Source organism: Alligator sinensis, unplaced genomic scaffold (genome assembly GCF_000455745.1).
Source record: "Alligator sinensis unplaced genomic scaffold, ASM45574v1 scaffold572_1, whole genome shotgun sequence".
Lineage (NCBI taxonomy): Eukaryota > Metazoa > Chordata > Crocodylia > Alligatoridae > Alligator > Alligator sinensis.
The window spans coordinates 408,807-432,968 of NW_005842288.1; the positions used below are offsets into that span (position 1 = coordinate 408,807).

The 24,162-nt window shown below is 41.7% G+C and overlaps 1 protein-coding gene across 23 annotated transcripts in view; it reads left to right on the plus strand.

The window, feature by feature from the left end:
- The window catches only part of PIK3CB (phosphatidylinositol-4,5-bisphosphate 3-kinase catalytic subunit beta), a 181,609-nt gene that overhangs the window by 109,301 nt on the left and 48,146 nt on the right, over window positions 1-24,162 (plus strand). For 22 of the 23 annotated variants that reach the window (XR_003095105.1, XM_025209412.1, XM_006028076.3 and 19 more), the window contains 5 exons: window positions 4,690-4,915; window positions 7,691-7,914; window positions 14,107-14,289; window positions 14,757-14,927; window positions 16,640-16,729. Coding sequence is in view for 22 of the 23 variants with exons in the window: in XM_025209412.1 (XP_025065197.1) it covers window positions 4,690-4,915; window positions 7,691-7,914; window positions 14,107-14,289; window positions 14,757-14,927; window positions 16,640-16,729 (894 nt within the window). In the remaining variant the exon portion in view is untranslated. The remainder of the gene's footprint in view (window positions 1-4,689; window positions 4,916-7,690; window positions 7,915-14,106; window positions 14,290-14,756; window positions 14,928-16,639; window positions 16,730-24,162) is intronic. The other variant, XM_025209421.1, reaches the window with a different exon arrangement.

Genomic DNA, 24,162 nt, shown 5'->3' on the forward strand with positions numbered 1-24,162 from the left:
TGTTCAGTAGTTGGATGCTGTGGCCACTGCTCTGCATTGATTGAAATTGTCTCATTAGCTTGTCATAGCCATCTGATTTTAAGCATAGATTACAAGGTCATTCTCTTCTATTACATGTTTGCACAGCAGTTAACTCTTAGGAGGACCTAGCTTCAAAGGACTATTGCAATACAAATTACAAAGAATAATGTTTCTGTTATATTAGATTTATGCAACAAAAATAGGGAGCAATGTGGAGGCATGTGCATAAGTGATTTTTTGTTGTTGTTGTTGTTGTTGTTAAACATGGATGCATGCCTGACCTAAACCCATAAAGAGACCGCATACAGGCATTGCATTTTTACTGAAAGAATTGCAGCTGGCCAGTAGAAAAGTGTACAGGTGTTCAAATGGTTCCTACTAGAACAAAAATGGCAGTTCCAAGAGAAAAATGACTTACAGTGTTTACTCAAATAGAAGATGACCTGGATTATAAAATGACACCATAATTAGATATAGAAAGTATATGGAAAAGTTTATAAATTTGTTATAATTTTCCTATAGAATCTAATTATTGTAGGTTTGCCTTCAATTAGTAGGTTTGCCCCTCCCACTGCTACAGCAGGGAAAATCAATCTGGGGAATCAGCTAGCCATTTTCTCTCTGCTTCCCCCCGCCAAGCTTTTCCCCTGTCAGCCCCTTCCCCCTCCGCCTGAGCACATGAAAGTGAAGAGCAAGTTTGAAAACAATAACCTTGAGATTAAACATGGCTGTAGCAATTTGCATATAGTACCCATAGGCTTAGTTCATTAGAGTTGATGTATGTTACCTTTGTTTTTTTTGGAAGTATGGCAAGTTTTATCAAAGGTGTTTCATAAACACTCTTTTGAGTAGCACTTTGGCACCTACTTATATCTAGTATAAACTACTTTTTGCAAAATGTGTGTAGCTAAACTTTTGCTATCCTGTCTTGTGACTGATACAGTTCACTTGACAGTCCATAACACACCTACAGTTGACCGTCATCATTGCCATTACAATAAAACGCAGCTCCATTCCTGAACACCCACTTGCCCGTCACCATCTCCTCTAGCCGCCTCTGCGTCTCCTCCTCCACAACCCCTCTGTTTCTTTCCCCAGTCCTCTCATGACTCTGCCAGCCCTAAGTCTCCATCTTCCTTGTGATCTTCTTTTTTCTCATACTCTTTGTCATCTTCTCTGTTGTCATCGCTGATCTCTTTTTCACTGTTGTTGTTATCTTATTTGGAGGTGCTGCCCTTAAACAGTCTGTGCCATTCTTTCCTCCTCCATGTGTCTTCCTCTGTCTTCTACCTGTCTTTGCCTTCTGTCTTATAGCTATAGCTCCCTCGGCCACGTTTTGATGCAGTTCATGACTGCATTTTGTCTGCGAGGTTCATGTGCCTGTACATGAGCAGGTTCTTGGTCTTCCACCGTGTATTCCTGAAGCAGGAGGTGAACTGGTCAAAGCTGATTTTTGGAGTTCCTTGCTGCTTGGTCAGATGGCTGAACAGCACAGCCTCTCTGGTCAGGGTCTTCACCCCATCACTATCTGAAGGAGTTTGCTTACTCTCCTCCACATCTCCCTGGTGTACAGGCAGCTCTAGAGGAGGTGGTTGATGCTTTCCTTCTTCCACCAGCAGGTTGTCTGGGGCAGTTTGGTGGGCATTTCACCCCCCCCCCCCCCCGGTGTCTTAGCACAAGGGGAGTGCCCAGTGGCAGGAGTAGCAATACTTTTCAAGAATCCAGAGTTGAGAGTAAAATAGGTGGAAGTTGGAGACTACAATGGATGATACTGTCAGCCAGGGGAGCAGAATTAGAAACGTGCGTGTACCACCACAGTGAGAGGAGAGGAAGGCTATGCTTAGGAAGCTAACAGTGGTGGTCAGAAGGAGACCATAGATAACGGCTGGGGACTTCAGTTGTATAATAGAAGTAGGTGACAGAACAGGGGAAGGAGAAGACAGAACTTTAGACAGTTCATCCAGATTGTTAATAAATATAATAAATAAGAGTCACTGACAGCTGTGTGGGCACAGGATAGAGTTTTCACTAGACCTGACCCCAGTGGAAGGAAACCATCAAAAACTGACTTTGTGTTTGTATCAAAATAAAGAGAGAGATTGAAGAGAGAAACCATAATTGTGGCATTTAGTGATCGCTGGAAGCTGAAGGAGGAACTGAGTCTTGGTAAGAGCCCCCGTAAGCAGAAGGAGAATGTGGAAGTTAAATGTGCAACTGTTACAGTTGCAACTGCCATGAAACTGTTACAAGATCAGGAGATATGTCAATTTTACATGAGATGGTATGAAAGATGGAGAACACTGACACAATGTTTTGGGAGTATCAGAGATTGGTGAATGATGGTGAAGAAGAAGATGGGAGAATTGTCCAGGAAGGAAGGCCAAAGAACCATGAGAAGAACGAAAGAGCTGAGAGTGCTGCAGAGAAAGATGATACAGGAGCTGCTAAAGGAAGCTGCAGAAGGAAGACAGGTATGAGAACAAGTAGAAGAAACAAGGCAAGAGATGGGAAGACGAGAGAGAGAATGGTTTTAGCACCCTGGGTGGGAGAAAATAGAGAGCTCCCAGTACTTTTTCGGCTAGAGTGAAGATGGAGAAAGACCTAAAAGCAGTACAGAAAGATGATGATACCCAGGTGGAAAAGCAGGAATAGGTGTTGGAGGCAATTAGAAGATTTTATGAAGAGCTACATCAGAAGGAAATAGGAAGATGATGAAGGATTTGCTGGAACAGATTTATGAGAAAGTACTGAAGGAAGAAGCAAAGATGATGGAAGAAAAGATAAAGGAAGTGGAGTAGTTCTTAAAAACATTTAAAAGAAGGAAATCAAAAGCAGACAGACTACTTATTTTGGGAGAGTTTTGGGCATGGGTAGGGAGGGATATAGTGGAAGTTATTGAGGAAATAGCAGAAACAGGAGAGGCAGGGAAAGATTTTACAAGAGATATTGAGATTTTACTCTTCAAGAAAGGGGAGAAGTAACTCCTGAAAAACTGGAGACTGATTACACTCCTTAATATGAATTATAAGTTAATGGCCAAGATGCTGGCTTTGAGGATGAGGAAAAGCCTCCAGAAGATAATACATGAAGACCAAGTATACACAGTACCAGGGAGAAGGATCTCCCAAGTGATTAGAGTGACTGATCAGAGAGATACTGTCCCACATGCAAGAGAAGAAAATAAAGAGTTATAGCAAACCTAGATTTAGAGAAAAGTATGAGACAGAATAGATCATGATTACATATTCAAAGTGCTAGGAAAAATAAGGTTCCTGGAAAAAATGTGAAGTTATTCTCCCACACAACTCTGCATTGGTAAGGCCTGAAGAGCAAGCCATATGAGGAATGGCTGACAGATATGGGACTGTTCAGCCTAAGACTGAGGGGATTTGGTGATCTCACGAGGTCCCTTCCACCCCTAAACTTCTGTGAATTCTGTGAAATGTGATGATGGCTTGAATTTTGAGGTGAAAAAGGGGTTGGATCTTCCTCTAGTTTTTTATAATAGATAGTGTCAGAGAGTTGTCTGTTGGCTTCTTTTATGTAGTCATGGTTAAGGATAACTATAGTTCCTCCTTTATCTGCTGGTTTCATTGCTATTCGGTGGTTGGATCTTAAAAATTCCATGACTCTCAAACTTTTTTTGTACACAAACTCTAACATCCTGTTCCCATCACTGTAGTATCAAAATAATAAAAAATAAAATATCTGAAAATGAATTTATTTGGTATCCTGGTCATCGAAACAGAAGGCAGACTAATTTAGCTTTCAAGATCTAGGATCTTATAGTTGGTCAGAATTATGGTGTTAAAAAGTGTTTTACCAAAGTACATAATAGATATTTCACTTTGTATGTTTCTAACCCATAGTTTACTGGCATTACTGAGAAAAAGATAAATCCTCAAAAGAATCAGTTGTCTAGCCCAACCATTTGATATTAATCTCTGTGATGTTTAGAAAAGTGGAAGCAGCAGATGCAATATATGTAAACAATTACTAGTTCATCAGTTACATTGCTTGAAATTCTCAGCATTTACCCATGCCTACTCTCAGGCTTCCCATCCTGAATAAGAATTTAGAGGATATTCAAGGAAGAAAAAACGATCTACGAAAATTTTTGGAGAGGAAAGTATTGTGAGAGGGCTCCAGAAGGGTGCTGACAGTCTGCTAGTTAGCCCTGGGGACTGGCTCCAGGATTAGTCAGTATTCTTCTATTGCTGCAGTAAATGATGACTACCTTCAATTTAGTTTTACTGCGAGGTAAAATAGATGAGGTCAGCTCTAAGAGGGGGTTTAAAACTGACCTCATCCTGGTTTACTTAACTACATTGTGTGTTTTACCTCAGGAATGGATGTATATGTTAGTGTTTGAAACACAAGAGTGTTTGAAAATTCTTCAGGCTAACATTTTTTTTATTTTTTATTTAGTAGTGAAGACAGGACCTAACAAGTAGGCAACTGTCGATCCTCTGTTAGAAGACCTAACAAAGGCAGTGATAATTGGTATCACTTTTCCCTTTATTTAGTGTTTCTAGATTTATCATGCAGAAAATGGAAACTGGTCTGTATTAACTACGAACTCTCTTAAGGTAAACAGGTAAGTGAAAAAGAAAAATTCCAAATAATTGTTTAAGGGTCCTTAAAAGAGTGTGTTTTTCTTATTTGCAGCTACTATGGAAGCAAGCACACAGCTATCCCTTATTTCATCTCCTTTTGGAGATTGATTCTTACATGTTCTCATGTGTGAACCAGACAGCAGTACACGAGGAGCTAGAGGATGAAACGCGAAGACTCTGTGATGTTAGACCCTTTCTTCCTGTCCTCAAACTTGTGACAAGGAACTGTGATCCAGGGGAAAAATTGGATTCCAGAATAGGTGTTCTCATAGGAAAAGGTAACTTTGAAAGAGCTTTTTTGTTTTTGTTTCATTTGTTGTGTATGGGGAAAGGGGAGGAGAGGTTACTTTGCGAAAGAGGCATGTAGACGAATAGAACTTTTTGTCTCAGTTTTCTCTTTTGGAGCTTTTCATTTAAAGGCTGATATAAACAGCTTGAAAAATTCTGATCTCCATTATCACACTAATACCAGCCATTGTCAAAATTGCATTGAGCTTATTTTTGTTACAGGGATCAAGCTCTCCCCACACTGGAACTGTGGAAGCTCCTTGCAAATGTCCCTACCTGCCACTGCTTCTATCTCGCTAACTGCTGCTACTGCAGCTTTGCAGACAGATTCTTCTTGGCCAGTCAGGCAAGAAGACATTTGCAGAAGGCCTTTTAAAAAAAAAAAATGAAGAAATGAAGTATAGAATGGCTAGTGGTCATAAAGATCACAACCCGTTTCCTGGCCAGCATCAAGGACTGGTTTGAAGTTTAAAAGCTGATATCTATTAGTGGTCCTTCCCAGTCATGATTAGTAAGATAGGATTCATATCAAACTACTGCTGCCTCAGAGAATCATAAAGTTTTGAGGTAGAGGTAGTTCTGTTCCTTTTTACACAGGGTTTATGTAAGATATTTGGGCAAAAACTACAGGCAAATAAGTTTTTGCTCTAAGATTTGTTTTTAAATCTTCATCCTTGCACTAACAGATTTTATATTACATTAACATCTGCCTGCAACACTAGGTCAATGATCTAAACAACAAATAAGTTTTTGTTGTCTTGAGTAGTTCAACTACTGCAATCCTCCCTTCCCCCTTCAGAGCTAATTGGAGGGCTTAAGTAAAACTGCTTTGGAGGCTGCTCTTGAATCTAAATAGGAATTTCTCTTCAGGAGACTGAGATTTCAGTTTATCATATGGCAGTGCCGTGTGCTTTTGATATGTTTCAAAGGCCAGTTATCGCGTTAAGTAACAGAAGAGTGTAGTGTATAATCTTATTAGTGATGGGAGTAAAGTACAATATTCTGAAGGCTGTTGTGACCAAAAGCCTAATAGTGATTAGGGTTTTTTAAGAGTGTAGAAACCAGTTTCTGCCCTGTATATTTTTCCCTTTCTTATTCAGTTAACTTTTGTGTTGTTGGTTTGTTTGTTTGTTTTTTTAATAGTTGCACTGCAGTTTTTTTAAATAGTTTTTTCTATATCATTCATCATATAAGGAAAAACTGTTAAGCTGTTTTGTAGAGACTTAACAATCAATTGCTCTTGGGCTTTTTAATACACAATTTTCAAGTATGCTGTCAGATTGTTCTCTTGGTTATGTAAATGAAGACAAAGAGCGACTAATGAGGTCATACGTCACACATCAGAACAATGAACAATTGTTAGCCCTTTTATAAAGACTGCAAGTTCTGTTTAGGTTTCAGCAACAAACTGTCTGATATTTGTTCAAACTGACAATGGAACTGTTGCTGACTTAGCCAGTTTAACCATTTCAGCCTTAGTACTCTGAAAGGTTTTTGTGACTGAATAATTCAGTTTTTATGGCTTTGCAAGCCTATGACTACAGAGCTAGTCTTCACTTCCTATTATGTCTGCTGACAGTAGAAAATTGATGCATTCCAGTATTTTTTTAGCTTGTAAGGCTGAACTGGATTTCAAAGGGTGCTTTAGCACAGCTTGGACAATGTTCTTTTAAGTACACGAGAAATGTGACACTTTCATAGTCTTTTGCTTCAGGCGAAGCAGTTTACATACCTTTTAGAAAGGCACACAAGCAAGTTTGGTTTGTGGGAATTTTTGGCCTTTTTAGTTTTTTGAGAGTATCGGATTAAAAATTACAAGTCCCTATCCAAGGAAAACTTTCCATTTGCTACCTACCACACCAGCTTCTTGCTAACTGTCATTCTTCCACAGCCTCTTCTGAAATAGTTGTCTTCATCTTTGGGGGGGAAATTGGTGGCCTACAAGCTTTTCTGATGTCTAGCTGTCCCACTTGACTATATCGATTATCTGATACAAGAGGAAGATGATGATAAAGCTTATGCTCTTTTTTATCTTTATGACATCTTTCTGGGGTCAGAAAAGGGGTAGCTTTCCTTTTAATAGTGAGATAGGAGAGGTTCGTTGAACCGTGTATTTAACCCAGATTAAAATTCTCTCTTTGAGAAGTTTATTTAAAAATGTTATTGCTACAGACTTTAGAATCAAATTCAGCTTGCTCTCCACCAGCAATTTTGGGTGAGAAGGTTTAAGAGCTCAAGTTGACTGGTTGTTCACGTAGCACAGGGCTGTCCAACTTCTAAGCAGTCCAGGGGCCAAATGTCCCACAGGCTGCATCAGTGGGGGCTTTGTGCCCAGTGGCCATGTAGCCTTTCCCCCCAATGCACCATGCACCTGCACAGGTGTTTTTACACACTTCCACTTGCATGATCCCAGGCTCATACTTGGTTCCTCAGCTGTGGTGCACTGCCCTGCCTCTTCCTGGGCAGACAGGGAAGACTAGAGGAAGAGGGGGGAGACTCTGGCAGCTGTTGCAGCTGGAGCAATGTGGGGAGCAGCAGTCTGGCAGGAACCCCAGGGCTGCAACTTAAGCCCTCATTGCTCATACACAGCCAGTGGGCCACAGGTTGGGCAGCCATAAAATAGCCTTTGACCACTGCTTTTTTAAAATATGTTAATGTTGCTCAAATGAATTTCTTATCACCTTGCATACATGCTGTATATATGCTTGTGAATAAACAAGCAGTGGTTATGCACTAAATACCTGTTGTTTGACTGACTCTTTCAGGCCTTCATGAATTTGATGCCCTACCGGACCCTGAAGTGAAAGAATTCCGTACAAAAATGCGACGAATCAGTGAAGAGAAGAATCACTCACTTGTTAGTCTGTCTTGGATGGACTGGTTAAAGCACACTTATCCCCCAGAACAAGAACCTTCTATCCCAGAAAACTTCCAAGATAAGCTCTATGGTGGAAATCTTGTAGTGGCCATTCATTTTGATAACTGCCAGGTAGAGTCATTGTTGTCTTTGAAGTCAGATAAATAATCTGGTCCTCAGGTTAGAAAGCACAGTGACTAAAAAGTATGCACAGAGCATGCTGAGTGAAATAATGTTTAAATGCTGTGGTGTTGGCTTTAGGGTCCATGTTTTCCCTTTACAGTTCCTTGACTTTTGAAGGAGAGGGACCCTACATTAGAAGTTGAGGTCACTAAAGTCAGAATTCATTCATTAATAGAACAAAATACTCTACTCATTCTTCTGCTGTGCAAACAGTTGTTCCTTCTGTAAGGGGAATGCACTAAGAATTACTTAATGTAAGTGTAGATAGTGGATAAAATATCTATCTGAAGATGTATTTTATCCTTGTTTTTTTAGAAACTTGTCATATTTTTAAGTGCATGTCCCTGACTTTTTATGTATTTGTTCATGTATACTCAGAACTACTTTGGCCAACTGCTGTTTTTCTTTTTTACTACTGACTGATTTTAGGCCAATAAAACACTGAATGGCAGGGACCCCATATTCAGATTCTGTTGCTTGACTTTCTAAAAAAAACCTCCTCTTTTAAAACTATTGCTTATATTTATGTGCTGTAATTCACTGTTGAGCATCTTTGGGCATGATTTGATAGTGTTTAGACAGAATTGCACTGCATAACTGACACAGAAGTAGGTCTTCATGCCTTGCACTAAACCTCCTATCTTTTGATTTTCAAATAGTATTGATACAAAAATGTTAAAGAATTTAGGTTGAAATGGTGTCAGTAGAATCAGAAGCAATCCCCAAAATTACACTTTCTGAGCAAGAAAAATCACTAATTTTCAGCTAGTTTATTTTAATTCTTACTGCACTCACAGTGCAGCATAAAGGGGCAGACATTCACAAAGCTCTAGACCCTGAATTGATTCAACCTTTGCAGGTTAGTCTAACCTGCCTAGACTGAACCAGTTTGTAAAAAGACAAGTATTCTCTCTGGACTGAGGAAATGCAGGCACATGCCTGCAGTTGCTGAGGCCAGATGCCTTGGGGCGCTAGAGCGAGCCCTCGGCTGAAGGGAAACTATGATGGGGGGCATGGCCAGTCTGGGCTGAACTGGCCAGGGAGGGGTTTAATTCCCCCCTCTATCCCACCAACAGGAACCCAAGCTGGGTCTGCCGAGCATTCCCCCCTCGCTGATGCACCATGGTCCCTGAGGCAGAGGCAGGCAGGGAGGAGAGGTAGTTTTTCCTCTACCGCCACTGGTAACCTGGTCAGTCCGCTGTTGCTGCCACGCTCACTCCCTGTTACCAAGTAGGTCCCTGCTGTCCCCTCTGCCAGATGCCGGATGGAGAAGGAATAACCCCTGTCCTTGCCCCCACCCCAGGGGCCCTGTCTAGCCATGCCTCCACCCTGCCACTGCAGTGGGAGGGAGTAGGGCCTTTGTTGGGGGCAGCAGCCCCAATCATAATGTTGGGGAGCGGGCCAGCAGAACTGTGGCAGGCTGTGTGTTGGCAGCACTGGCATCTGGAGGGCCAGAGCCCTGCAAGCCCCCCTCAGCACTGCCATGCTCTGCAGCAGTTCTGCCAGCCCAGCAGTGCGGCCCCTGCCAGGAAGAGGCTTGCTCTTGGGGAAACGGGGACGGGGGCTGCTACCCCAGTCACAGTAGGTCCCCCCTCTCACCACTACAGCAGCTGGGCAGGGGCGGGGGTGAGGTCAGATGCTGCCTGCAGGGCCTTTGGGAGGTCGGGGAGTGGGGTTCTCCACTTTGCCTCCGGAGCACCGCAGCTGGGTCTGCCCGGCCCAGCCGCAACTGCTGCTTGGGGCAGTGTCTGGCGGAATTAGCCCCCTCCTGCTGGGAGGAGGCTGGCCCTGAGCACAGACTAAGTCTGCCTGCTCTTTGGTCTGCAGCTGCCACTTGGTCTGCACTTGGCGCCAGCCCCGTCCTGGCAGAAGGGTGCTTATTCCGCCGGACAGTGCCCTGAGTGCCAACCAAGAGGTGGCTGTGGCCGGGCCAGGCAGATCCGGCTGTGGTGCCCCAGGGTCAGAGCAGGGAACCCCATTCCCTGCCCCCCCTCCCCCGAGGTCTTGCAGGTGGTGTCTGGCTCTGCCTCACCCTGACCCATCCACTCAAGCAGTAAGGCAGGAGCTACTGTGACTGGGGCAGCTGCCCCCATCCCCATTTCTGTAAGCGTGAGCCTCTTCCCAGAGTCAGCACATGCAGCCTGCTGCAGCTCTCCTGGCTCACAGTGTAGTGTCCCCACCAGTAAGGGGCTCGCACTCCCTGACATTGACAGGGGCTGCTGCCTGCAACAAGAGCCCTTCCCACTCCTGCTGCAGCAGTGGTACGGGGACAGTGGTACAGGGCCCCTGGGGAGATGGGTAGGGACAGGGTTATTCCTCCGGGGTCTGGCAGAAGGGACAGCAGGGGCTTATTCCACAGCGGGGAGCGAATGAGGTGGAGACGGCAGGCAGACCTGGCTGCCAGTGGGGGTAGGGGGGAGACTGACTCTCCTCCCTGCTCCCTCTGCCTCAGGGGCCATGGTGCGGCAGCAAGAGGGGAGTACCAGGCAGACCTGGCTCAGGTCCCTGCTGGTGAGAGAGAGCGGGAGAATGAAACCCCTCCCTGGCCAGACCCTCACCCCTGCCTGTTCTTGTTTAGGCTGGAGAGCCCAGCCTGGAGAGCATGCCGGGATGCTGGGGGAGTCTGGTTTAACTTAAACCAAGAAGGGGTCTGGGACAGACATTTGTATAAACTGGTTTGAGCCAAATCAGTTAAGTCTGATACTACATTCAACCAGGTTTATCTTACACCGGTTTCAGCCATTTTGAAATTGGTTTATGTGCACTTGAATGTCTGTTCTGTTACAAGTTGAAACCAGTTTCTGATCACTTAAACCAGTTTGTGTAAAGTCTGTCCCTAGCCAAAATGTTACTCTTTGTAGGAACATATAGGTCCCACACCAGAACATGTTTCATCATGTTTGTATCTCTAGTATGTCCCTGCTATGCTTTTACAACAGTAGAATGGATCAGAATGGATGATTAAAAAAAATAAGAATAACAAAATAACAACAGTACGTTTCCCAGTTGTGATTGCTTTCATGTGCTCATAGTTTGAGTTGACTGTTTTGCAGTAGCATAACTGAGGGGGTGAGGAGCTCTTGAGACAGTGGCCTCAGATGCAGTCACTGATGGATGGGGGTGAGAAAATAGCTTCCATCGCAGCTGGCAGTCATACACACTGCTGCTAGCAGCCAGCACTGCCCTGTGCAGAGCTGCTCCCCAGAGCGTGGAGCTTCCCAGTTATGCCTCTGCTGTTTTGATAACATTGCTGATAAAATCTCTAAAAATGAATTGAAATGGGAGAAAATGATTTTTGGCTTTGGAAACTGATCAAAATATCAATACTTATTTTGGCAGCAGTGTACAACTAGCTAAGGCTAGGCGACTGATCAGTGACCCAAAAAAGGGAAGAATGGAAGCTGGCTTTGGTGCAGGGATTTTGTTATCTCCAAAATACATTATTATAAATCTCTGCATGTGAAGCTGATACAAAAATAATGTGAAAGTACCAGCTGCTGAAAATTGAGGCTTCTGCCCCCAGGCAGATTCTGCCCCATTGCTAGTTGGGGGTGGTCTTTTCATGAGCTGGTGCCTTCCTGAAGTGCTCTTCATACTAGGCAGCTCAGCTGAGTGGAGTTGCCAAAGGGGCATGATTGTGCATTCACTCTGGCAGTGTGGGCCAGAAGGTAGACAAGGTCCAAGACACTTCTGCACACAATTTAAGGTCTCGGGCCTGGTCTTGAAAGCTATTAGTGGTTAAATTCAAGCTACTTTAGTACATTAGCCCCAATCTTGGTTTTTCTGTTTGCTTTGTAAAAGCATTATGAAAGCAAGAATTTAAAATAAATAATTAAAAAAAAAAAAAACTGACAAGGAAGTACACCAACACCTCCTTTCAGCAGGGGAAAGCAAACTGATGAATTACAGGAAAAAATGGAATAATGTCCAAAATTAGCTACCCAGAATAATAAGGAAGCTATGAGTGCAGAGACTGTTCCAACGTGATGGAATTCCAGCATGTCGGAGCAGACTTGATAATTGGATCTGCTAGAGCATAGCAGTTGCGGTGCTCCAGCAGCTTCCTGCGTCTTGTGTATCGGCATCTTCATGCTTAAAAATGGTGGAGGGGGTGCTTGAACTAAAACTTATCAAGCAAGCTGTAGTTCAGACACCCCAGCTGCCATTTTTAAGCACGGGGACATGGAGAAGCTGATGCAGGAGACATGGCAGCGCTTTAATTAAAACGGCTCTTGGAGCCGTTCTAATTTAAAGTGCACCCCCCACACACACCCCAGAGCATGTGTAAAAGTGCCCTGTGAAGCCAACCAAACTGACTCTGTATTTGAAAGAGTGAAACCACTTCCCGCGTATGTAAGGATGCATGCCCTTCACCCCCTGTCCCCCACCCCCCAAATCTATAGTGAAGCACCAGCAATTGTGAGGAAAAGCAATGTTGTTGTCCTGTCCCTCATCAGTTTTGGTAGAGACAGGCAAACCTTCAAGATCTGGCAGCAGCTGTAGGGAAGGAAGCTGTTGTGGGACATAGTTTTGAAATTGGGAAAACACTGAATTGATTTTCGACCGACTTTATTATGGTTATGATCCTTTTTGAAGGGTTGTCCTTGCTGACAAAGCCTATATAATAATAATAAGGCACAAGACAAAAGAATGCTTGCTAGACCACACTTTATATTTTAGAATGGCTACATCTTTCTAGAATATTTTTTTTATATGAAAACCCTGCCTGAGATGTTGCAGATAAACTTATGCATAACAATATGCTTGTGGGAGAGGGAAGCTTCAAAAAGGAGAAGCTTCTTCTGTTGAAGACTTGAATTCATTTCACCTTTATTCATGGCTATGGTATTCCTGGAGATGCTAATGTGGGTTCAGTAACTGCTTATCTTAATCTTTTAAAACAAAAAATTCAGTTCGGAGCAGAATGAGAAATATGCAAATAGTTTCTAAATTCAGTCCATTTTAAAATGTTTAATTAAAAACAGAAGTTTCAAATATATTCTGTACAGAATATTGACAGCCATTTATTAATCTTAGAAAAAAATAGCAATTATATTAGGGCTGTCAGTTAATTGCAGTTAGCATATGCGATTACTGCAAAACAAATTAATGCATTAATTTTTGTAATGTGTTAATTGCACACATCCATTTTGACCAGGGGTAGACAGAACACAGCCTGTCCCACACTCTCTCTGGACTCAGCCTGGCAGAGTGGACCAGCTGGAACCTGAGCACAGCCCCAAACCAGGCCTAGCCCATGCCTGCTCTGGACCACCTGCCCATGCTGAGCAATGACAGAAGCAGTGGTGGCCAGGCAGAAGGGGCTGCTCAGCACAAGGGAAAAGCCGCCCCTCCCCGTCACTGTTGCTGAGCCTTTCTTGCTGGAGCCGCCCAGAGCCCATGCCCAGGCTGCCCTGTGGCTCCTCTCTGGCACCATCACTGTCACCTTAAGGCCACCCAGTGGGGCAGCAATGGCAGTGCAGAGGAGCTGCTGGGTAGCCTGGGCATGGGCTTCAGGCAGCTGCAGCAAGAAGACCCTGCAGCGCTGAGGGGAAGGGGCAGCTTTTCCCCCACATGGAGCAGCAGCTTCTGCCTAGCTACCGCTGCTGCTCAGTGTGGGTGGGTGAGTCTGGAGGAGGCGCAGGGTGGGCTGGGTCAGGGCTGTTAGCATGGGTTCCAGCTGGTCTGCTCCGGCCAGTGCGAGTCCGGAGCAGGCGCGGGGCAGGCCAGGGTCAGGGCTCAGGCTGTGTGCTGTTGGTGTTGGTGGGGGAGTAGCTGTAGGGCGTATGGGCTCTTGGCTGTTGGTTAGAGAGGTGTTGACTATTGTATAACTGTGTGATCAAAATTGCGATTATTTAATTATTTTTTTTGATCATGCAAGTAATTGCAATTCATTTTTTAATAGTTTGTCAGCCCTAACTTAGATTATGATGCTGGCATATTTTTGTGCCAAAGTCAAGAAAATTCAAATACAGTTTTTTGGGGTTTTTTTTAAATGATAAGACAACTTTTTCTCATGTAGGACTTTATTTAGAGGGAAGACAATTTGATATTGACCCCGCCAAAAAAAAGTAATAAATTAAATGCTACTTTAAATATATATGTATGTGAAGCTATGTAAATATTTCCTTATCTTATCAGGATGTATTTAGTTTTCAAGTATCTCCTAACATAAATCCTATCAAGCTGAATGAGTTGGCAATCCGAAAACGTTTGACTATCCGTGGGAGGGAAGATGAGGAAATCAATCCAAGTGACTATGTGTTGCAAGTTAGTGGAAGACTGGAATATGTTTTTGGTGATCAACCCTTAATTCAGTTCCAGGTAGGAATGTTTTTGTATTCAGTATTCAAGGCAGTCTCTTTTCTTTTTTCAAATATGGTGAAGAAATTCCAGAAAGTTGATTTCTTTAAATAGCTGATTGGTTTAGTTTAGAAACTGTTGATGTCAAAATAAAAACAGTACAAAGATTTTTTTTTTTCTGTTAAAATCTATTTTCTGCACAATACTTTGATTTGCTTATTAAAATTGAATTTAGTATTATGATTAGGATGACACTGGAAGATTGAAAAGTAAATTTGATTATGGTTTTGCAAATTGGAATGGAAATAGGAAAGTTTAAGTTATAGCTAATAATTATCTAATAATGACCATAGGAAACATTTGCCCACCATTTTAATTCAGCTCAGCTCTTACATATCCAAAGCTCCTTTTTCTAATGCATCATAATCTAAAGTAATTTTAAACAATGAAAGCAATGTTATAACCAACCATTTTATGTCTGATGTCAGTATATCCGTAACTGCGTGATGAACAGGACTCTTCCTCAGCTGACCCTTGTTGAGTGTTGTACCATAAAGAAAATGTGTGACCAGGAAATGATTGCCATAGAAGCTGCCATAAACCGAAAATCATCCAACTTGCCTCTTCCTCTGCCACCAAAAAAAACACGTACAGCTACCGTAAGTTGATTTGAGTATTTTAGGTAACATAAAGGAATGCACCATCCTGAGGAATATAAGACATAGGACTTTATGTATGGTTTTCCTCTTATACTCCTTTTTTCTGATATAAACTACAGCTGTCTGCAGGGCAATACCTGCTGTTGCTCAAAATGTTACATCAGGGCTGGAGGCCTTGTAGGCTCTACTTCTTATCCTTTTCAAACACGGTTATGTTCATACCCTGTGTTTGAAAGAAGTTCTCCTTTTCCAATAACTTTTTCATTCAGGCAAAGAAGAGGAGGAATCATCTGAAATTAGTTGCTGAAGAAGCTCTGTGAGGGGATAGTTAATTTCTAGTGTTGTGCAAAATGGACCCTGTTGGATTTGGATTTGGCCCAAATTGGGGACAGTGATTCGATTTGGCCAAACCTGAATCAAAATTCAATGCTGATTTGGAGAACACAGCTTTAAATGTTTTTTCTATATACCTAGAGGTACCAGGAACAGCTCCTGAACCCTGCGATGCTGGGGCGGATGGAGCGTCCCACAGGAGTGCAGTGGGGGGCCCCCCACATGCTCAGCAGCATACCCGGAAGTGGACCAGAAGTATTTCAGGTCCACTTCTGGGTCCACTAGGGAGTGCAGTGGGGGAGCCCTTCACCCTGTACCTTCCCAGATCTGTGATTGGCTGCGGGGGGACCCCAGGTACCCCCCTGACCCAGGAAACACCAGTAGCCAAGCCGCGGGGCTGCAGGCCCCCATGCTCCCTGGTGGATCCGGAAGTGCCACTTCCAGGTCTGCTGCTGAGTGCACTAGGGACCCTCTGCGCTACTGTGGGACGCTCCATCCGCCCCACCATCACAGTGTTGATGAGCCGCCTGGTACCTTGAGGTATGTAGAAAAAACATTTAAAGCTGTGTCTGTCTGAATCTCTCTAAATTGATTCAGAGGGTTCCGATTCAATTAGGAGAGATTAAAGGGTCCTCTAATTCAATTCGGATTTGGAGATTTGGCCACCGAATCGGGCCGAATCTCCACCGAATCAAATCGGGGACCAAAGCTTTGCGCTATTAATTTCCTCAGTTTCAGTAGACATGTTGTCTCCACTAGCTCAGAAGAGCCTTGTCTACTTCAGACATGTGCATTTTTTGCATGGTGTTGCCATTATAACAAACACTGGCATTTTTCCAAGTTCTTGATGTTATGTCTAACTAATGGGAGCCTGTACTACAGAATAAGATTATAATTTCCACAAGTGTCATCCTTAGAAACAAAGAGAGATTTTTATTCAGTGATAATATATCGTGAAGTGTTTTCTTTCTTTATTTTTAACTGTTTACGTGTGCATGATAATTATGGGAAATCTGTGGGAAGTAAAATTTATTATTCTGAATTTTCAGTAGCTGGTACTGAATGTATTTCAGAGATACTTCAGTGGCAATATATTGTTTAGACCATTTTTTAAGTGCTGTCTTTCATTGCTCAATTATTCTGCCTTAATTTTAAAAAATATATTTATTTGTTAGTTTAAATGTTTAGCCATATTTTCTAGATTTTTCCAGTAACATTGCAAAAGCTTGTAATGTGTAAAATTGCTACATTGCACACACACCCAAGTGTGTGTATAATGTAGCGTATATATGTGTGTGTATTTATGAGTAATAGTAGTATTAGTACTACTATACTATGTTATATATATACACACCTTGACCATTCTGCTTCTTTTTCAGCAGCTGACCCAGAGTGTTTGGGATATTAGCAACCCTTTCAAGATTATTCTCTTAAATGGTAACAAGTTGAACACAGAGGAAACTACCAAAGTAAGTAGTATGATGCTAGATATCGGAAGATGTTGTTTGGCTAATAATTTTAATGGTTTCCACCATAGTTACTGAATGTTGACTCATAAAGGTTTCAATTCAGCAAAGGACTTAAGCATGTTGCCTAACTGTAGACACCTCAGGATATGGACAGAAGAAACAATTCTTCTTCATTCAATGTGGGACTCTTCTTTTCATGTCCTTGTCATTATCTAGATGTTTTTTTCCAGAATCATGCACAAGCGGTGGCTCTTTCTGTTGCTGCAGCAATGTCCTTGCTGCAGCATCCATAACTTGGTTGTGGGACAAAAATGCTTCATCTGTGTTGTGCATGTCTAGAGTTCAGCTGTTTTGCTGTTCTTTAAGTGACTTATTCAAGTTCATCCATTTTGTATGGCATACTAAAATGACATTCCTCCAGATCAGTTTGCTATCTAATCTGTATTTAGTATGTGTGGAGAAGTGTTCCATGCATATTTTACAGAACTATACTTTAGAGCACTTTCTATAGCATATAATATTACAGCACTCTTAAACATGACAGAAGTGCTGCGTTTGATGTGGGGTGGCCTCTGATCCTCCCTGCACTTTCCAAGCTAGGAAGCAGGGGGTGCTCTGCAGCCTCCTGGGGCTTCTCCACTGGTCAAATTTGACAAGTGTACGGAAGTTATTTAAAGCACTGTAAATTGCTAAAGTGTTGCAAAATACAGCACTTCAGATATAATACCTCATTTAACAAGGGTTAATTTAAAGAACTATACCCATTTTTGAAGTGCTGTAAAGTCTCACACTTCTGTTAACCACAGCAATAAAGCACTTTAAATGGCAAGAAAGTAGCTTGTGCACACACCTTTAGGCTGTGTGGTTGAAGCTTTATTGTTGAGCAGAAGCTGGTGAGACATCTGGTTGGCTGTGATGTAGTGATATTGCTGTACTGTAATATGTGTCCACTCAGTTCCATAGTAAGGATAATCTAAATAAAGACATTTTACCTTTGAAAGCACGCTTGCTAAATTACTGTAGTTTAGCTTCCATTTATACTGGGATAGAACAGACCCAAGAAAAAATTGACATGCATTAGCCCCTCTCTATTTTAAGTATATAGTAGTATATTTGCCCTCCCCATGTTTGTGTGAACGGTGACACTCCTCTAGCACATTTCCTGGCACACACAACCTAATGCACCCACAAAAGCACACAATGATGCATACAACGTGGATACATATGTTTCTTCTATCAATACCCTGAGTAGTCCCAATTTTTATCCACAGGACTACTCGTGTGCCTAAAGGTAGACACATACTTTAGTACCCTGTTAACAGTCGGGAATAAATTGAGGGTGTATGTGATGATTCTTTATCTGTTAACAAGATGAATTACTTATTAGGGGAGTACCTATTTCTAAATTGTTTGAAATAAAAGGTATTCAGTCAGATGGAGCTATATTGATTTAGAAGTGATTCTCAACCATTGTGTGCAAATATAATTCATAGATAAACCCAGAGATTTCAAATAGGGATTCAGATGAGTAAAAGCATTTGATCTTTGCAATCGAGAAATTGCTCTATTATTTTTCTGTAGTGGGAAAACAAGTGAAAACTAAGAGCTAGAATTTTCCAAGGGGTATCTTGAATCTAAAAAGGTTGAGAACCACTGACTTAGACGCATGTACACCTGACATTAACCACATGAATTATTAATTTATTTTTAATGGAACATTTCATAAAATAGTGTTTAATAAATTGCAGATTAAATTCAGGCTTATGTGTCTCACGTGCTTGTATTGCAATCTAGTCTTTCATCTATTTTCTAAATGTGCTGAACATAAAAAATAGAAAAATAAAATGTGGCAGTGCTTTCCATGAAAATGTAGATGACTATTACAGACCACAAGTTGTTTACACATAGGAATTTATTGAACAACCCAACACAATTACAAAAAGGCCTTACAAGGCACTTCGCATGCTGTTCTATTTCAGAGACATTTGCCTTATTTTCTTTGGCATATAATTAAGTGAATACTCATGTAGACTAAGACAGTAATTCATCTAGCTGCTAGTTCATTGGCATGATGGCTTACTCATGAGACCTACTGCCAAACAGTGAACAAAAAATACAGTTAGCATGTATAAAGTCAGTGCTGTCCAACTTTGTAAGCAGCCAGGGGCTGCATGCTGTACACGCCGCACTAGCAGGGGTTGCATGCCCTGGAGGCCCCTGTAGCACAAACCACAGGCCCCCAAGCCATACTCCCTCACACCACACTGCTGCAATCTCTGTGGGCAGCTATTGCACTGTATGGGTGGCTATTGCACTGCATGCACATACAGCAATCCCTCCTCTCCCTTCCCACCCTGCACCACATGTGCAGTGAGCATCCCTCTCCTCTGCCTCCATTGCCCACACGTGTGCACTGTGCCTGGACATCTTTCAGCAATGGTGTAAGACCTTCCTATTTGGGCAGGCATTCAGCAAAGCTGGGGTTTTTGGGGGCGTGGCTCTGTTTAAATTTAATCTATGACCTTTTGTGCTTGTGGCCAGCTTTGACCAAGTAGTGGAAAGATTCTATAGTTTGGTAATCTTGTCTGCTATAGTTTGGTAAAACATTTCATTAATGGACAGATACCAGGTTGGGCCTGAGAATTGTGCCAGTTATGTCATCAGCCTCTCTTCTGTTCTTCTGTATAGGTTCTCATACCATACACATCACTGTAATATCTAAATTCCATCTTTTAATACACTTGTGATTTAGCTGTGTGATTAAGATCAGGACTTAATTCTGGGGAGATTATTTCTGAGGGAGCATTGTGCGCAATGCAAAGTTTTTTTTTATTTGGATGTTGTTGGGGTTTTTTTGTTTTGTTTTTTTAAATGTACATATTTCTACGTTTCAGGAAAGTGAGGTCAAAAGAATGCCTTGCATTTGAGCAGAAAGTGAATGAGGTTTGTCCTGGTCTTTTAAGTCCTTTGGGAATTAATTCCTCAGTCACAGACCATCCCTAGTAAAGCACAGGTGAATTCCTGTTATAAAGTTCCATTATGGCTAAAGCACATCACTGCTGACGACAGTGTTTATCCCAGAGTAATAAGTGATCTTTTGAATATGCTGGATTCAGAGTACTGACTACTTTGAAATTAAAGCCTGATGCCTTGAACTTGACTTTCTAATTTGTAGAGAGGAGCAGACAGGTTTAATGCTTTACGTAATGTGGATACATAACTGGTTGGATCGTTGTACTCAATAAGTGACTGAAAATCTAGCTGGAAGACGGTATCAAGTGACATTCCCCAAGGCTGTTTCTTAGATCTGGTATTGTTCACCATCTTTATTAATGATTTGGATGATAGGATTATGCGCATCTCATCATCACTTAGCAAATTTGTGGGTAACACCAATTTGGGCAGAATTGCATACACTGAGGAAGAGAGGGCTAGGATCCAGAATAACCTGGATAGACTGGAAAAAATAATCTGTAATCAATCAGATGAGATTCAGCAAAGACAAACACGAAGTCCTTCACTTGGTACAAAATAACTGTATGCTCAAATATAGACTGGGGAATGAATGGCTAGGCAGCAGTGTTTCCTAGAAAGAGTTGCAAGAGACCATAAGCTAAATATGAGCTCTTGTTGCAAAAAAAAAAAGGAAAAAACCAACAGTATAGTGAGTTATATTAATGGGAATGTCACTTGCAGATCAAGGGAAGTGATACTTTTGCTGTGTTCAATGCTGGTGAGGTCTCACTTGGAGTACTGTGTCCAATTTTGAGCCCCACACTTCAGGAAGAATGTGGATAGATTAGAAATAGTCCAGCATAGAGTGACAGAACATGATTAGGGGTCTGAGAAGCAAGGCTTATGAGGAAAAGCTGAAAAATAGGGTTATTTAGTCTGGAGAAGAGAGGACAGAGAGGGTTTTAGAGGATGGAGATATCCTTGTCTTTGTGGTTTTTAGGTAGAAGACTAGGAGCAATGGCCTCAAGCTGCTGCAGAGGAAATTTGGGATGGAAATTAGGAGGAACTTTCTGATTGTGAGGGCCATCAAGCATTTGAACTGGCTACCTAGAAGAATTGTGGAATCTCTGTGCTTGGAAGTTTTCAAGAGCAGGTTGGACGGACACTTAGCTGTGATGGTTTAGTTGGGGATGATCTTGCCTAGAGCAGAGGGCTGGAACTAGATGACCTTGTAAGGTCCCTTCCAGCCCTTCTTTCCATGATCCTATGACAATTATAAGACAGTGTTGCAGAAAAGAACATGTTACAGAGTTTCCTAAGGGCTCATAGCCTCAAACTTAAGTATATCATATTTTTACAGTGCTAGCAGGAGACTAACAAAGATCTTTCCAGCAAAGCTCGCATCGCTTATTCCCTCCTTGGCCACTGTTCATGGTGGAAGGCATTACTTGATGATACTGCTAAGAGTCAGTGAAAAATGAAAGAAATCATTCTTTAAATAACAGAATGAATTTGCCAATTGTAGATGTATCGCTTCCTCCAGTGGAGACAAAATGATCTGCAAATGTCTGAGTGCTTTACTTTTTCTACCATGTAATAGCTGCCTTGTTCAGTATCTGCTTCAGCCAGCTGCTTTGAAATGCTGAGCCATCTTGGTAGTAGTGGGGTAATGTTGTCTGTAGGTATAAGTCGAATAAGTAATTCCATGTGTCATCTTCATTTTCACAGCCATAGAAAAATTGCACTGGAAGGGATCTCAAGGGGTCATCTAATTGGCCTCTCCTCAAGGCAGGAACATCCTTGCATATACTATCCAAGACAATTGTCTCAACTACGCTTAAAACTTTCGATAATGGAGATTCTACAACCTCCCCTTTTCTGAGAAGCAATAGAGATTGCCCCCCCAAAACTTGCATGTTTCTCTTTCTTTTTGAGTAGAAGTCAAAGACCCCCTTTTCATATGCCTTTACTTCTTCAGGTGGCACTTTCAGTAATTTGGACTCCATGTTCTGAAGTTTCATTTGAATGTAATATGAAGTAGGAAGGAACTTTCTTTTGTGTAATTCAGTCACTTCTCTGCCTCAACCAGTCTTTTTGTATTGATGTCAAAATGGATTGCTTCTTCATTCTTCCCTTTATTTTTCTTACGGTATCTAGTAATGTAACTGTCTGGAACATACCCATGCTAAAGTCCTTCAGTTTATTCTAATTGCTCATTTTTTGTGATCTTTAAGACAGTGTTACTGTAAGAGAACATTGCAACTCCTTCTTCCCTCCTTCCCCCCAACTTCAAGTCCGACTTTTCAGTTGGTTTTGTAGTACTGATCTTGCCTGTTTCTATATCAAAGACAGCTACTGCACCTGGAATATGGGTGTAAAATATAATTTCAGATAATTTATAATGGTACTGAAAATGCTCCATTTGTAGGATTATCAAACTCATCAATGTTCTTTCCGTATGTTTCATTCAAAGGTTTGTATGATCTTGAAGGATTCAAAGAGATCAATTTGCTCCATTTTACATACCGGAGAGATTATATTTTCATTACTCTTTATTCAGTTGTTTGCTGCCTACTATTTCCTTTGGTACAAGTAGTGTTGAGTTAGGAGAATTCATGTATATTAATATGTGGTGATCACTGAAAACTAATTTCCTATTTAAAGTAATAATTGCCCTTATCATGAGAGACCCAGTGAATGTGACACTATGAAGACCATTTGATAGTTGCAAATTTTGACCTTCCAGAAGTGTCTGGAATTCTACCCGAACAGCCACCTTGGTATAATTCCCTTAACGCATCCAGACAAATTTAAGTGGGACAACAGGTTTCATATCATGTTTGTCTAATATTTCGTTCTGGACTAGAAGTAAGGAATCGCCAGAAAACTTATCAGACAGTCTTTAAAATTACTTTTCAATAGACTTTAAACTGAATGAGAGAAAAATTGGTTGGATAAAGAAAGAAGCAGCCTTAACTCTTACTTGAAATTTAAAATAAACTCTGTTATTTTAAGGTCAGATGCATTTGGTCAGCATTAAGTTTGGTTTAAAAACTGTAACAATAACATTTCTGTTTATATTCAACTGCTGCAAAGGAAGTGGCATAATACTGTGGGAGAGGCTGTTGTACTGGTATTTCTTAGCAGAACAGAAGTAGGGAATTGCAAGAAATCTCACGAGGGAGCTTTTAAGATTTCCTTTGCAATTCTGCAGACCTGAATAGTTTTGAATAAGTATGTTAACCTGTTAGAGTTCATCCCAGTCATGGTGGTGCTTTTTGTGCTTTTAACTATGTCTCTACACCTTAAGTATAAATTCATGTAGATATTTTTGATTTTCTGCTGATGTGATATTAGAGTGATCCTTTCATTTTGGCTCCAGATTTCATGGTTGAGTATTGATGGTCCACATGCAGTCAGCGTGCTACACTTCTAGCTTATCTTGAATTTATGCAAGAAAAATAGAAAACAAACTTGTTTGTAGGTAGGTTTTGAAGGGAAGAACTCATGACCAGGATGCCATCACTAACTTCTTTTACCCTGGGTTATTGTTCAGAAATCTGAAATATCTCACGTTTGAAACATTTTGCTGAATTTTTCACCTGGGATTTGTTTCCTTTTAGCAAATAGGCCGTTGCTGTTCCTGTTAAGTAAAAGCTCCACAATTATTTCCCTGCCCCAATATCTCTCTTGGTTTTTCCCTCGTGATTACCTTAAGAAATAATCAGCTATTAAAAGAGCTCAGTTGTTCTCATTCATAGTAACTGAATAGACATAATTTTAAGAGCAGAAATTAAACGTAAGTACTTAAGATAGGGCTGTCCAACTTATTTGACCCCCTGAGAGCCAGATCCAGACCATGGGGCTTCTTATTGGTCAGACTACTCACCTCTAGCAGCAGCTTGCAGACACAGCTGCTGGAACTGCTGCATTGGTGCAGCTTTGGAACCTTGTTGGGTGAATGCCGCCATCTCTTGGACTGCTTCAGGGAAAGAATGAACAACGAAATAATCAGCAACACGCGCCACCACAACAACCTCTCTCTACCTGAGAAAAAGACCATAGAATCTCTAAGGTCCAACCACCAAATAGTAATAAAACCAGTAGATAAAGGAGGAGCCATAGTCATCCTAAACCGTGAGGATTACATAAAGGAAGCCAACAGACAGCTCTCTGACACCACCTACTACAAAGAACTACAAGAAGATGCTACTCCCCTTTTCACCAAAAAACTCAACAATACCATCAAACATTTTCCATCAAGACTACAAGAAAAACTACAGACCTTGATCCCCCCGCTACCTAACCCGGGGACTTTTTACATGCTCCCTGAAATCCACAAACAAGGGAACCCTGGCAGACCTATCATATCCAACCATGGGACCCTAACTGAGGAAATATCAGGTTTCGTTGAATCAATCCTAAAACCGCTCGTCACCCACAGAGCAATTTTTGTACAAGACACTACAGACTTTCTA